Below are 16,290 nucleotides of genomic sequence, written 5' to 3' on the forward strand. Positions count from 1 at the left end.
CAGCACCAACTTTCAGAAATTCACTTTTTCTTTGAACTATATTTATCATCACATTTTTATAGAGCATTCACTCTCGAGCAGTTATATAGTTCTGTCAGTTTAAGATGTGACTTGTTCTGTTAGTAGATCGAAAAATACACGAACTTTGGATGGGAGAAAAATTCAGGCTTTCTTGTTTGCAAGCTTTCACGGCAAGACTCGCAGCTGATAATTTCACACTTTTTCCTCTCTATACCCCGTGGAGCCAGAAAATGATAAATTTCCCTGCTAGTGCAGCTTCTTCATCTTCTGAAACCCGAGACGACTCAGACGGGGTTTTTTTCTTTACAGCGATCTCAACAGCTGTTGCAGACAGACTGTAACAGGTTGGCAGTACTTTAATGGAAAGTGTGCTGTTTATTCTTCCTCCACAGGTGGAGATCACGCTGCAGGATGTCAACGACAACCCGCCCGTTTTCCCTAATGACATTCTTGACGTGACCATCGAGGAAAACGTTGGAGATGGCTTCAAGATAATGCAGCTAACAGCCACGGATGCGGACGAGGTAATGGCTCGGTGTCTTTGTGCTTTTCTTTGCCCGTTTTCCACTTCACCGCTTTCGGAATAGATATCCTGGAAGCGATTTGAATTAAAAACGTGCTCTAAATTTTTGTTCCTACAGTGTCAAAACCACTAAAAATTCAAATGTTTTTTTAACATAGTTGTCAGTTGACCATTTTCATACCAAAATTGCAAATATTCAAGGCAAAAAGAAATGGAAACAGTCTAGACTGCATGTCCCTGATTGATTATGATTGTGAGTTCATTATTATTCTGATAAGGGTAGTATTTATTTTTACAGCAGTTCTTAATTTTACAGTCGCTGTCATTGGCAATAAAAGTCATAACCTGGTATATGGAAAATCTCAGCAGTATATTACCTCAGGATTAAAAAAACATTATTGTCAATTTTCTGGGTTTTTGCTGTGATTTAAAGATGTTGCCTTTAGCTGTGGGAAATTGTATTTTTTACTATCATCTATAGATATTGCTAATTATTTGATTAAATTTCATTAAAAAATAGGGAATTGCCTGTTGTAGAGTACAGCGTTAGTTGAGTTCAAGGTCAGATGTGCACGTGCTCGCGACTCCACACAGTGACACAAAGCAGCCAAGACAGTTTGGGAAAGCACCATCCTTGCCTGCCTCAACTCTTACGCACTACCACAAAAGCATAAATCACCGCTTTGTAGCAATTAATGTGCTTTCCCCTAAGACACACGCACATTTAGAGTCTGCTCATTTTCACCCTTAAATGTTGATGTTATCTGAGATGTCTTGAGTCCGCTGGTGTCGCAGAAACATCGATTGATTCTTCGTCCTGTCATCCTGATAGTCCCTCCGCGGTCCCCGTAGTTCACATTACATCAGCAGTATCACTCTGAATTAGTCAAAGGCTCCATCTTTGGCTGCTTTCGGCAGGATACGGACATTAAATCCTGCCGCGAGCAAAAAGCAGGCCCTGCCGGCATCTCAAAGGTCTGCGGTCCCTCGCCAAAGCCAAAGGACACAGTTGAAGTGAGTGGAAAGACTCGGGCCATAGAGGGGCGAGAGATTAGAACGCAGGAATATGGACTCAGATTTAATGTTAACTTATGAGGCCACACGTTTTTATTGCACAGCTGTTACCTCGCTCCCATCTCTTTGCTCTGAATGTGAGAAAAGTAATACAAAGTCCCACTTTATGCCATTTCTCTTTTGTCAGAATACTATATTGACTGTAAATCTCGGACCTGGAGGCAAGTCAGTCTTTTCAGTAGGGGGATTTAAGGACGTTATTTGATTATTTTCTTTTTTCAGTTCCAAACTATTCACAGTTTTGATCTTGAAAGGCTTAGCATATGGTATTGAAATCAAATTGTGCAGTTGTTCACTTTTTCCACATATCTGAAGTTAAGAGAAGCTTGACCTGTGGTGCTTAGGCTGAAATCGAAGGCTTTTCGGTAATTTGTAGAAAATTAAGAGTTCATTCTTACAAGCACGCATATGCATATGAGCCGTGCTTGAATTACCCACCTAAAGAACTTGAATTCAAGAGAAGTCACATTTCGCTTCCAAGCAGGGATTCAAATGAAAAAAAGAAGCACTTAAAGAGAATGTAGAGGAGCCTTTTTAGGAATTACAGATTCTAGTGATGTTTACTCCAAACTTCAGCGCTGCCATGAATAGGCTGCTAAATAGAAGCCTGTGCTTCATTCCAGCTCTCACTCAGAGCCAGATATGAGGCCAGCCAAGCTTTTGCCCACATCCTTACGCAGGAAACTTAAGTTGCGCTGACACTAAGCGTACGGAACGCATTGGAGCTCTTGTTGAGAAAGCCACATGTGTGAGCCAGCGCAGAGTAGCCAAGAGTGCAAGCTGTTGGCCAGCTGACGGGCTGAATTCAGACATCATAATGATCCCATCCAATTTAACAGCGCTACATGTGGGATTCATGTGTGAGGGTATTAAAATGCTGTTTCTACCCATCCGCTTTTCACTGTGCCCATTTCCACCCCAAAAAAGGAGGAGGGGATTGCAGTGGGGTTGAAAGGAAATCAATATAAAACGCTGCTCTTTTGTGTAATGCAAGTTAGGCCTCTCTGAGAATGTTTCTCACCTCATTTAAAAGAAATATGCAGCCATTTGTGCTTTTGGAGAGACTGTGAGCATTTTATTAGAATTCTGACCTTATGTGGAAAATATGTCACAGGTAAAAAAAAAAAAAGAAAAAAACGTTATTAATGAAGAAAAATGCAACAATGGGGGTTTTAGGAGAGATCCCTGCAAGGAAGCACAGGCTCCAAGTGAACAGTAATGCATTCCAGAGGCCTAAAAACCCACAACAAGGAGATTTCTGGCTATTTTGCACACTTGTAGAATGGATTTACACACCAGCAGCACAGACTGTTGGGTCATCCTTACCTCTCTGTATCTGTAGCTGTTAGTGACAACACATTGCTTGTTTTCCAAGAGTCTATGTTATGATTGGCTTGCTGTCTTGGTGCTGTTGCATACAGGAAGCTTGCTATCCCCACCGGCGCTGTCTGCTTCGCACCTCTCGCTTCTCATAGGAACTGCGTGCTCCCAAAAGCCACTCATCTACTAAATGAGTTTCCTTCTGCCCCTGCCTGGTGCGCTTCGCTCCCTGGAATGCTGCTGTTTAATTGGCCAGCCTTCGTTTTTTTTTTTTTTTCCTTTTCCTCCGAACAACCCTCCGTGTCTTTGGAGAGCCGTAAAGTAGTCAGACTCTTGAGTGGAGGTCAAGAGGGCGAACAGTGTCGATGTGAGTGTGTTTGAGTGCGTGTAAAGATTTTACGAAAAGAGAAAGACATGGGATTGTTCAGCAGAATCAAACAGTTTTAAAAGAGAATAAACCTATTTTTAAATGCATGTGTTTATAGTTTTTGTTGGTATGTGTGTGTGTTGGACTGAAGCCTAGATGGACCCCCATCTCGGCCTCTCCCACCTTCCTTGCTCTGCCTTTGAACCCTATCAGAAAATTAATTGGCAAACCATGGTGTTGGGTTCCGGACTGCGGCCCAGGTGGCTAATGAGGTTGCCAGATCTGGAGCCACTGATTGATGACAGCAGGGTCCTTCGATGAGCAGAACCTCACTCCGTCCTCCTCATCGCCCCCATTTTTTATTGGGCCTGGATCTCAGACCAAGTCTGGTAATGCAATGAGAGACGAGGTCAATAAGACGTCAATAAGAGTTTTTATCTATCATAAAAAACAGGCCATGGGAAAGAGATAAGAGCAAGTAAGAGAAGTTAGCCCTGTGATTATATTTACTCTGTGTGTTAAATGTCTGCTTTTAGGCACAAGGCCTAAAAGCAGACAGTTAAAAAATAAAAAGTTAGACAAGGGAAGAGAATATTTTATAGTTTCTTGTGTTTTTCTTCTGTCAGACATGGCCAAACAGTAAAATCTCCTCTACATTCACTTAAAGTTTTGAACCTTTCAGAGTTCACTGATTTAATGACAGGATCACTTTAAAGAATCCTACAGTAAAACATTACATTTGCATTTGACTATGTACTATATGTATAAATAGTTTGTTCAATCCCACATGCATTTTAACAGTGAGCCATTTAAACTGTGATTACCTTTCAAATGTCTTTCAACATCAAAAAGTAAATAACAAGTTCCAGAATTCTTAAATCAATTGAGGGATACAATCAATAAGATGTGGCTCTGTGGTGTAGAGGGGAACACACATATCAAATCCGGTTTGATTCCAGGAGGAGAGATGGACTCATGTATTCCTAGTGCCAGTCCCAAGCCCTGGATAAATGGGAGGGTTGCCTCAGGGAGTGCATCCAGCATAAAATCTGTGCCAAATTAAGCATGCAGATCCATTCCCTGTGGTTTCCCCTTGAGAAATAAGGGAGCAGCTATTTTCTTACACATGCAATTATATGCATTATAATACTGTAATTGAAACCAGTTAATGAAATAAACAGTTATAAATAAATATTGTTCATATTAACAAATGCAAGTTCACTATCTGTTCAATAGATTTGGAAACGTTAAAAACCAAAACAGTGATCTGATCGACTTGAAATTCTTTAGTTTTACAAAAATATTTGTCTGAAGACTGCTTTACTGCCAAAGAGAGGTTGAATCTGTAAAACATGGAGGAGCTTTATACCACAACGGCCAACTAACACATCATTCTCCAGCTGATTTTACCATGAAGCACCGCTGCGTACATACAGTTTATTTCAACACAGCTTATTCACTTAGGCAGTAAATGTGTCAATACGCATATAAAAACCAGCTTAATGCAGCACTTCTACCCTATAAGCCTTTCCATTGTTCCAAGGGGATCAAAAAGCATCACACAAACATCAGGCATAGCTGAAAGAGTCTCTTTTAGCTTAGCTCTTAACCAACTGTAACCGGAGCCCTCGCTTCATCTCGCTGAGCAGCAGTAGCTTTTTGATGTTGCTTTTGCTTTTTTGGCAGAAGACACAGAGTGAGACAGTTGTCTGATCTCCTATTGTCCCCAGCACAAATGTAAACGTCAAGCTCTGTCGTCAGCCTCATTCACATGTCATAGTGCATTCAGTCCCCGTCTCTGATTCCAAAGCCTCTCGCTATAGTGATCGCATGTGTTATGGCGCTTGTACTTGTCCGATGTAATAGATGATCTATTAGTTGCATTTATAGACGAACACTATACCCCCCAAAAGTTCAAAGAGGAAGCGCAAGTCTCTCGTGAATATCACCACTCAGCTCTTGTGTTTCTTCGTATTTTTTTCTGACTCGTTTGACCTTTAATCGTAAAAAAGGCCATTTAGGTTTATCAGCTTTCCAAAAATCTATTATTCCGTGTCATTTATGCTTATAAAGGGGTCCTCTGTGTTGTTCAGCAATGTTGCCTTCGTCCAAGAAAACCTGTTCCTTCTGTCTACACTGCTAGACATTTTCTCTTAACATAAAATCTTAGTGGTAAAGCAACAACATTAAGGTCCTGATAAGATGGGTGGATTTCTCATTAGCATGCTCAAAGCTTGTTTGTTTGTGAAGGTCAGTGAGATGTAATCCCTTCAATTCAGTGTTTTCCCACTTGTGCTTTATTTGGTGTCACTATCTTGATCTGTGATCTTCTTCATGGCCTTTTTGAAATCACAAGACTCCACTTTATGGACTGTCTCTGTGGAAAAAGGCCATGTTAGGGGTTTCATTCATGCTAGACAAGCAGATATTTTGTCCTAGAGACATGGCATGCTAACATGTAATAAACAATCTAATTTCCTAGTAGATAGATTTGCTTTGATGCCTGATGGTCTTCCTCCTGTATCTGATTGAATTGAAATTTCAATCATGGTTCAGCACAACAAATCAAACTGTTTTTATAAATCCTCACTTGCAAGTAATGAGTTTGGGTTTACTAGGAACCCAACAAGGAAAAATCATATTGGAGTGAAATAGATGACTCTATCCCAACTTGTTGTTTGGTGTTATCGCATTCTTTTTAACCTCAGGGTCCCAATGCTCTTGTGACGTACACGATCATCAGTGGGGCAGATGACAGCTTCCGTATCGACCCTGAATCCGGAGATCTCATCGCCACCAAGAAACTAGACCGGGAGAGACGTTCAAAATATTCCCTCCTGGTGCGTGCAGACGATGGAAAGCAGTCATCTGACATGACGCTGAACATCACCGTCAAGGACGTGAACGACCACACGCCAAAGTTCTCCCGTGCAACGTACTCATTTGATATCCCTGAAGACATGGTGCCCGGTAAGATGTCTTTAAAGATTCAAGATTGCAAAGGCAGACAAGCAATGTTTGATCTCATTCAAAAGCCCTTCAGACTAGACTTCTCTGTTAAGCTCATCAGTTACAAATTATTGGGGGTAAATTCTTTGTAGTATTTTTTTTTCCTGTGCATCTTCCTTCAGGGGGAAATCATGAGTTTAATGGGTCAAAGTGACAGTAACTGATATTTGATTTATATGGAAATCTATCAGCAACAAGCAGGATTTACTACAGTACTGACAGTTCTCTGGCCTCGCGTCCTCACTCCTTTCTCCACTTAACTCTCAAGAAAAAGACGCATAACTTTGGTAATCAAAGATTAATGAGGGTGTCATTTAGAAATGTTTCATGTAAAGCTCTAATAAAACACTTAATGATTAGCTGTGTGCTCAGCCTCAGCTGTAAGCTGAAAACATCAGCGACTGCTTTTAGTCCAAAGCAGAACAGGCCAAGACATTAAAAAATCATCAGTTATTTTAGCAACTGGCGCAGCAATAACTGAGTCACTGGTATTAATAAACCTCTCTCTAACCCCCTGCAGTTAGTTTTTTTCGAAAGGGCCATAAAGAACTTCTCGCCTCTGTGTTACAACTCGTGTCTCACAGGCTCCATCGTGGCAGCAATCCTGGCCAGCGACTCTGACTCAGGGGTGAATGGAGAGGTCACCTACTCGCTGGAGGAAGACGACGAGGACGAGACGTTTCTCCTGAACCCCGTGACGGGATTTTTCAACGTGACACGTCTGCTAGACTACGAGACTCAGCAGTACTATATTCTGACAGCGAAGGCTCAGGATGGTGGGGGGCAGGCCAGCACAGTCAGAGTGTACTTCAATGTGTTGGATGTAAATGACAACGCGCCTGTTTTTAACACTACCGCGTACAGCACGTCTGTCTCTGAGATTTTGCCGCCTGGATCCAGTATCATCACCGTGGGAGCCACTGATGCTGATGATGGTATGTATATATAAGAATTTACATAGGATATGGTAATGTGCTAACACCTGACTAGTACTTTTGAGCTCATCCAACCACAGGACCAGCATATCAGTCTGAGCAGGTTCACATGAGCACAAATGTGAATGAGTCTGGAGATGTTATGATGAGCACTGCAGTATGTTGCCAGCGTGACTGGTTTGGTAGTGGGTCAGTGAAGGTGCCCTTCAGACCTCCACATGCTAGCCAACAGTACCCTGACTTTTGTTAGGTAGTAGGACAAAGTCCCAGTGTCAGACATTATACTGGTGCAGTGGGTTCCTCCTGGTGCAGGATAATATCTGGTAGCCAGAGTATCTAGGCAATGGTGAAGGATGATGAAGGCATTGATCCCAGTGACTGGCCCTCACGTTCCCCAGACCTGAATCCAACAAGCACCTGAGGACACATTACTGAGCAACATTATGACAGAACTTGGATGAACCTGCGATTTCAATATTTAACCTTGACTTTGGCTGTGATTTTGAGTCTAGGTCTCAAAGGGTTGATGATTTTTTTCTCCCCTGATTGTTGGTATGTCGTTCAATATTTGGAAAAAAATGATAAGATTTACATCAGTAAAGATTCTTTCGTTTGTCAAATCAAGGTGTGATTTAAGTATTAATTTTACATATACTTGTATATATAGTGGAGTGTATATATAAACACATACGCTGCTCACGTCATTGTGTGTAACCATATTAAATATGACAAAAGGGCAGGGATACCTCAGTAGGTAGAGTGGTGGTCCCCTTCTAAAATAAGCAATGTGGAATTTTCCCATGCTTTGATATATAGTGTTTATAATTATATATATTTTTTTCATTTCTTGTAAGCTTAGTTTCGTATTAAACATCACTTATCAGACAAAATGAGAAATACTAGTGCAGCTGTGGCACTGATTTCACTCTATGCAACAGTTCAGATGACTTAAAACTGATATGCCACTAAATGTTTTGCTACATTTGGAACTATTTGGCACTTGTTGAAGATAAATATGTCTGAAGATGAGCCTTTTTTAACTGTACTTGAAAATACAGTCGTCAAGTTAAGTCCTGGAAGTATTCCGGTGATGTCAGTGTACTCATAAACGCTGCTCAGTGGGCATGTTTAAAGCAGTAATGTACTCTCATCGTATAAATCAAGTGTGAGCTAGCCTTAGTAGATTAATTTAACAGAGGCCTGTCACTTTGTTATGACAGCTGGTTACACAGAAGCTCTCAAGCCTACATTTTATTTTTCGTTTTTATTTTGAGTCGCACATAATTGATTTGATGAAATACAACATCTTCACCATGTGATTAAGCGGCTGGAGTTATTTCTGCGTTTCAGGTGGTGGGTTTCATGTCTGTGAAGAAGCGTGTGGTATTTGAACGGCCACTGCTACTCTCCTCTGCTGTAATTATCGCTTCACCCGGGCCTAATGTGGTTATTGTGACCTACATTCCTGGGAAATATGCTGCCTAGTTCTCAACCAAAGTCTGGCTTCTTTCTCCACTGTCCACATAATCTGACCACGTCGTCCTCTCAGATATATAGCTGCCGCTCTGCACTGTCAAAACAAAACACCGCCATTGTTAGCGCTTCCTAAGCCCTGACCCCTGACCCCCAGACTTTGGCTTTAGACAGCGTAGCCAAAACTCAGATAGAAGTAGCACTCAAGCTTTTGATAAGAGATTACTTGTAAACTGTAAATGCACACAAGAGTGTGGGAAGGTGGCGGCGTTTTCCGCATGAATACCCTGTTGAGTTGAATTACAGATGCTCAATTTAAGCTTGTTTTAACCCCCACTTCCAGGGCGGTTGTACAGATTAGGCCAGATTTCAAGGTTGGATAGTTTAGTGCATCCATCCATTCATTCACAGACATTGTAGTTATGTCGCTTAAAATAAATATTTCAGTTCAGAGGGATTTTCCAAAACTATCAGTTGAGGAAGTGGTTACAGTGGTATTTCTTTCTGATAGCAATCTGTCATTTTACATGAATAGATTGTCTACTCGGATGATAAGAGTAGCACAAAGCTGTTGCACATGCACAATTTGTGGAAATGGAAGTTGATAATGTATATAAGTGCCTAATTCAAAAACATGGAGAATATCTAACAGTTATATCTAGAACAATGGATGTCAGTCAGAGTTATCAGTATTTGACCTCCACCATGCTGTCCTTTCTGTTCAAGGCCACATCAAATAATTTCATTTAAACTCAATTTAAAAAATCAGAGTGTAAAATGAGGTCTTTTAATTTGAAAGAAGTAACTGCATGGAAGATGATATTTAGGTATTTTCAGTTATCATATTGGTTTGGTGCAGAAAATCTAACAGATTAATCTAACTTTCACCTTCCTGATATTGTTTTTATCTTCTAAAGACCTGCATCTTGCCATGTTTTTCAGGCCAGAATGCACAGCTCCTCTACAAAATCGCATCTGGGGATCCCCAGGGCCACTTTGTCATCACCAAAGATGGGGTCCTCCAAACTAAGAAGTCTTTGGACAGGGAAACCCAGTCTTTCTATAACCTGGTAGTCACAGTAAATGACCTAGCCCCACCTCCCATTACCCGCTTCACCAGCACTGCCCAAGTGTCGATCATTCTTCTGGATGTCAATGACTGCCCACCGACCTTCACTTCTCAGAAGATGACTTACATCCAGGAGAACACTCCAGTGGACACAGTCGTGTTCACGACCCAAGCCACAGATGCTGACAGTGGGCCCAACAGCTACGTGGAGTACTCCCTCAGAGGCCCGTTCGGTAACAAGTTCAGCATTGGTACAATAGACGGAGATGTCCGGTTGATTGGGGAACTTGATAGAGAGGAGCTTTCCAACTACACGCTCACAGTCGTAGCTACAGATAAGGGCGAACCGCCTCTCTCTTCGACAATGGATGTGACTATGGTGGTTTTGGACGTCAACGACAATACCCCGAGCTTCTCGCAGAATATCTATGACATCGAGATCGAGGAGAACATCTTGACGGGGACCGATGTCATCCAGGTGTTTGCTAGCGATGCTGACGAAGGCACCAATGGGCAGATCCGTTTCTCTATCTCTGGGGGAAACACCAACTCTGATTTCCGGATCGATTCTGTCACGGGGGTGATCTCAGTGGCCAAACAGCTGGACCGAGAGGCGCGTTCATCCTATTCATTGGTGGTCCAAGCTGCAGACCGTAGCAGCAGCCCCAGGGTGGACCGAGCAACAGTCAACATTGTTTTACTGGATGTTAATGACTGCTCACCTGTTTTTGAGCTCTCTCCTTACACTGTCAATGTTCAAGAGAACCTTGAGAACCTACCGAAAAACATTCTGCAGGTTAGTTTTTGGGCTTTATTTATTTTCATATGCCAAGACATTAAGTGAAATTCACAGAAAGGTCTTCCAGGGTGAAAAAAGGTTCTAACAAGCTTAATGCCTCAACCAAATTCGTAGTACTTAAACTAACTTAATAAGTGCAGGTGTGTGAGTGCTATTAGGGCACTAAACCACTAAGTTTGGTGATCTTATTTTGCTAAATGCTGCAGCAAATACTTGGGTGAAATGATAAAGAAATGATATACAACTATCATTTGTTCTGCTCAATTAGGGCTTTATAGGATTTCAGCGAAATATGAAACTCAGCTAAATTGCATGACGAGACGATTAACATTCTAACCACCCTGATGACTAAATGAGCCATACATAAAAAATGGACTGGAAACGCAGATTTCCGGTGACAGAGTAAATTGCACTTTCACTCGTGTACCCAGTGAGGAAATGAGGATACAGTTATGGGCCCAGGCGCAGTGGGTTTACCCACAAAATGTAGCTATACCTAACTGATACATGCACAGGAAAGCCCACAATGCATCTGGGCACACCAGTGAGTAGTTGCAGCAAAGTACGATTGGCAAATAGTTTTATACTTTAGAAACCATTAAATAGATGTCTGTCTGCAATTCCCACAGCAGCCCACAGTGTGTGACTCTGGTTTTCTTCTTGGTGGATTCCCTTTGAAAGTCTGATTCGACAAAGTGAATAAGTAATGATCTTCCTTCCCTCAGCAATTACCTTCATGGTGCCGCTGAACACCGTGAAGGTAATTAAGCCTCAACTGTGAGATTCAGTGAGGTCCGTGGTTATGCTGGGTTACTTGCAGACAGGGTTAAATTGATGCAGCTTTGTAAATCAAGCTCCCTGGGATTAGAAAAAAAGGAAAATTGAAGTTTGTTAACAGCTTATTTTTGATTTTAAGAATATAAGATCTTTTAAACCATGTAAAACGGTCTATTTGCTCAACACACTGAAATGTCAAGATTATTTATACAGACCAAGAAACTTTTATCTGTGCGTACACACAAAACCTGTACCTGAACCTAATTTTACAGAACTTACAGAAATAGATAACTTTTACCATTATCCTGTACAAGACATATAGGTTGAGAGGAATTATTCATCACTAACCTCATTCAGTTAATTTAGCTGCATATAAATCTCAGTCAACATGTTTTATTGCTTTTCGTTCATAAGAAGAAGGTGTTGTATCTTCTTTTAAAAGGGACACTGTTTTACTTTAAGTATTTATATTTTACAGTTGTATTTTTCTTTCATTTGCATTCTGATAATGTGCCCAAAGCCTGGAATAAGAAGTTATTTAATAGATTTAATTATGTGGTTAAAATGAACTCGTCTCATAAAGCTGCAAAATTGAAAAGTTAACACATAATAAAACACATACTAAACACATAATGAAAAATTAACAATAATTACAATCTTTTCTTACATAAAAGAAGAAATATCAAATTAAAATAAAAATGTTACAAAATAAAAAAGTGTGTTTACTGAAGTAAAAGAGTATTATTAGTAAAGTTTAGTTCAAAATACTGACTAATGAGGCTCTCTGTGTGTTGTATCATTACTAATAGAGTAAGTTTAATGATCCAAATGCAATTACAGACTTATTTTAAATTCATTGACTGCCATATACTGACTAATCTGTTAGCATATGGCTCATCTTTTTCCCCTTCTGCACCTCACGTTTACATATCTTATATAAATCCTACATTTAAGATGTTTCAGCCTGCCCACAGACCACTGTCTCTGCAAGCTACTTCACAACCCACCCTATCAATTTCATGTCTGTTTTGTCTCAGTTCTTACTTAGTTCAATTTTATCTAATGTTCTCATGATAGTAGTAACAGCAAATCAAATCTAAAAAACAAATGTAGTAAAAAGCATCATGCGATTTCTCACCGTAATTGGAATTATGGCTGGAATTTGTATAAAAAACGAACACAAACTTAAATTACTTTAGAATGATCCATTTTGTACTTTTCACCTTTTGCTTTTTGTATTTTTTTTTACATTTTTTCTGTTTGTTGTAAATAAACATATTTTTTCATGATTTCCAGGTTATTGCTAGAGACGATGACCAAGGTGCAAATGGTCAGCTAAGCTACATGCTCAGCGGCGGGAACGATGAAGGCGCGTTCACCCTGTCCTCCAGCGGTCAGCTGAGCCTGACCGAGACGCTTGACCGGGAAGTGCAAGAGAAATACATCCTTCTGATCACAGCCACCGACTCAGGTATGACTGCATTAAAGGTTTCGAGCCGCGAAGGCAGCCGATAGCATCTTGAAATGTTTGGCGCTTTTTAAGCAAAAGATTATTTTATGCAGGCTCAGCCGCCTTATGTTTCAGTATTCCAGAATCAATTGTTTACATCTGAACTCATTCCACGTGTAACGTGTTCAAGTTATCATCCATGATCTGGTTTATCTAGTGAGCTCTAAGTATTGCATATGTCCCTATATGGACATTGTTGAATTTAAGCAAAGCACAGGCAATATTTTGTAATCAGCCTGCAAAACACAGCTGAAAAAGAATATTGTCATGAAGTAACAGCAATGTCAACAAACAGCATTTTGATTTCATAGTCTGCTCCGAGGTCTTTTTGTGTGGCACAATAACCCAAACAATCTGGAGTTTTTAGCTTGCAAACTAGTGGGTGTTTTTTTTTTTTTTTTTTTTGACCTAATCCACAGAAGTCTTTTCAGCGGGTTCAATTGAATAGCATCCTCTGTTTATTTGGATACTGCGGTAGAGCTTGTTATAGCCAGATAAAAGGTTAACTTGTTATTGCATAGAGGCCAGTTAATGTGCAGTTAAAGCAGTACATGCATATCCCCGTTGCAGCCAAATCACATGGTATCCCAGTTAAATATATGTTTCCCTGAGCTCCTCTGGTGCGGCCGTCATGGTCTCAGGGTGGTTCCGTTTCATTCCTGGATTGACCATGTGACCGTTCATAATGCTGTGTATTTTTGACTTTATGCAGAGACTTTGGTGAGAATTGGCTCGGTGTTGCCTGGAGTATCTTGTTTTGAAAAACACTTAAGCAGTATATTCATTACCTCATCATTTAATCATTGGAATATTAGAATATTTATTATAAAATTGTCTATAAATCAAGTAAAATCAAGTCCCTGCTCAAACATCTTTTTTTTTTGTTTTTGTTTTTTTTTGTTTTGTCAAAGTAAGCTGTTGTGAGATCTGTGCCACATGGAAAAAGTTGCTTAACAAAGTGAACATGCTAATTAAGATTTGATCTCATTTGTACCCTTCACGCTGCGTCCATATTTAAAACCCTGACAACAATTCCAAAATATTTTGACAGGACATCTCAGTACAATGCCAAGGCAGAAAGAGGGATTTGGGGTAGAATATCTAAATATCAAAAACACCATAATCATAGTACAGTCCAAATTACCCAGCAGCATTTTCTCACATTTTTGAGGCCTCAGTCAGTGGAGGGAAATGTTTCTCCCAGGCGCTATCTGTCAGGAAATGTTTGAAGGTGGATGGGGCAGACATGTCTCCAAGTCTGCCGTCTAACGTGACCCATTTGCAACCGCACGCATTCATCTTTACATGTTAAAGCCCGCTTTTGTCTGTCGTAACATAAAGAACATAGAGAAAAATAAATCCAGAGGATTTCTTATGCAAAGGCGTCCTATTCTTTCAGAAAACGTCTCGATTGTCTGCTTGCTGAAAAACTGGTGTCATGGTTGTTATGTAAAATCCAAGGGAAAATCTCCCTGCAGCCATTGTGCCCTAAAAACTTGATTATGACTAAGAGAAACTGCTACATCCCAAACTTCTTCTTTCTTTCTAACTCAGCTTTTTTCTTTATACATTCTATAAATAGATCCTAGTCTTTTTCTACACGGATTTCTAGAGCTGTGTCCCTGTGCATTTTTGATTTAGTGGTCCCTTGTCATGTGAACTCATTAAGAGAACTCCTGTATTCTCCCTCTGTTGTGCTAACGGCGAAATCTGTCATGAAATGGTTGGAAACAAAGGCGCCCACTGGGTGCTTCTCATAATGTGTTCTGGCTCGTGAGAAGAACACAATTTGGTAAACTTCTGCAATTATTTGAAAGTCTGTGCTCAGCCCCCACAACTTGTGGCATCCATACAAGCTGCGTAAAGGTGTTTTACAAGGCATCATGTAGAGAGGAAATCTGACACAGAATATTTCTTCTCCTTTTTTTAAGTCTCCCTTCCTTGTTTATGGGAATTTGTTTTGTTTCTGCGTTTTTGAGTTTACTAGTTGTGCAGATACATGAAGATATTTGAGGTTTGGAGTACGCAGACCCGGACTGTTGTTTTTACTCAGCCAACATCTGGGATCAGCTGCAGGCAAGTCAGATTTTCAAGCCACTGCTTAGTAATGTACAAGTTTTGCCTGCTCGGAAGAATGCACAACAGTGAGATCTCCCACAGAGTCGCAAATGCTTTTGCAAAACAATGTTGCTGTTATGGCTTTAAGTAGGCATCTGTGGTTGTGGAGAACATATTTTCATGCACACGGCAGTTTGTCGGGTTTGAGGTGATCTGATCAGCTTTAAAGTTAACCCTAATGCTTTTGATTAATATAATCTATTTTCTTATATTGTTTTTCCTGAATCCATGAATTTTTGAGACAGTAATATAGCCAAAAGCTTCTTTTTTCATACAGGAGTTTCTTGCTGTCTGCCTTGCTTTGTTAATCTCTTGGATCTTTTTAAAAGTAGGTATTCCCACTTGAACTTCCTCTTTTTCAATGTTTTTGGAAACCCTTTCAACTAATAAAAGTTATAAAAACTGACCTAATTTGATTTAAATTAGCGATTAACTGATTTGTTGCGTGCTTATGCTTGTGTCTGCAGATTAGTAGACACGCAATGATTATTTGTTCATACATATGTTTTTTTGTGCATTTGTGTGTTGCCTTCGAGTTTGTGCAAGTCTGCGTGTGGTGGTGAGAGCATCCTCGGGGCGCATTGACATGCAGAGCGTTTGACCACATTTATTAAAGAGAAGGCACAGTAAATCCCTTGGCCCATGCCTATTATGGCGGATACGAGCGCATAGAAATCCCATGTCTTTCACATCCCTCCAGCACATCGCTCCATAGTGCCGCGCTGTTTGTATATGGTCTTTTGGCTGGTGGGTGAGGGGAGAGTTTTGGGGGGCTAAACGACCGCTTAGCAGATAAAGAATTTTAATGACCATGCCTATTTAAAAGCAGAATCCTTTATGCTCTTAAATGGCTCCCATGAATCTGGCGTGTAAACCCTTCCGTATTCTTGAGTTTTCTTTCCCCTGGACTTGTTTGGTTGAATAATGATCTGTCAATCTCCAGCCTGTCGTCAGGTTTTGAGCAAAAAACAACAGAGAAAATTTAATGCCAGCATATATCCATCAGTCTTTGTCATATTAGGCAAACATGGACGGAGCAAACAAAGTCCTGCGCGTACGCTGATAACGTGGCGTTAAAACGTGGCCGAGACATCGCTAGATCACTGTCCAACACTTGCCATAAAAAATCTTTAATAGGGTCCATTTCTGATGGTTTCACCCAGTCTGCAGTCTAGTGGCAACAAAGGACTTGGCCAAATAAAATATCAGGTTCCTCAAATGAACTTTAACAGAGCAGTAACATTCTGGATCAGCTCTTAAAAAACTCTGCAGTAACAATGTGGTCTTGCAGAGTT

The 16,290-nt window shown here is 40.5% G+C and overlaps 1 protein-coding gene across 1 annotated transcript in view; it reads left to right on the forward strand.

Moving 5' to 3' along the window:
• fat4 (FAT atypical cadherin 4) overlaps positions 1 to 16,290 on the forward strand; it is a 106,446-nt gene that overhangs the window by 56,865 nt on the left and 33,291 nt on the right. The window contains exons 2-6 of the mRNA XM_080901876.1: positions 414 to 545; positions 6,014 to 6,275; positions 6,899 to 7,249; positions 9,665 to 10,587; positions 12,664 to 12,838. Coding sequence (XP_080758002.1) covers positions 414 to 545; positions 6,014 to 6,275; positions 6,899 to 7,249; positions 9,665 to 10,587; positions 12,664 to 12,838 — 1,843 coding nt within the window. The remainder of the gene's footprint in view (positions 1 to 413; positions 546 to 6,013; positions 6,276 to 6,898; positions 7,250 to 9,664; positions 10,588 to 12,663; positions 12,839 to 16,290) is intronic.

This window comes from Rhamphochromis sp. 'chilingali' (assembly GCF_963969265.1).
Source record: "Rhamphochromis sp. 'chilingali' genome assembly, chromosome: 13".
Classification (NCBI taxonomy): Eukaryota; Metazoa; Chordata; class Actinopteri; order Cichliformes; family Cichlidae; genus Rhamphochromis; species Rhamphochromis sp. 'chilingali'.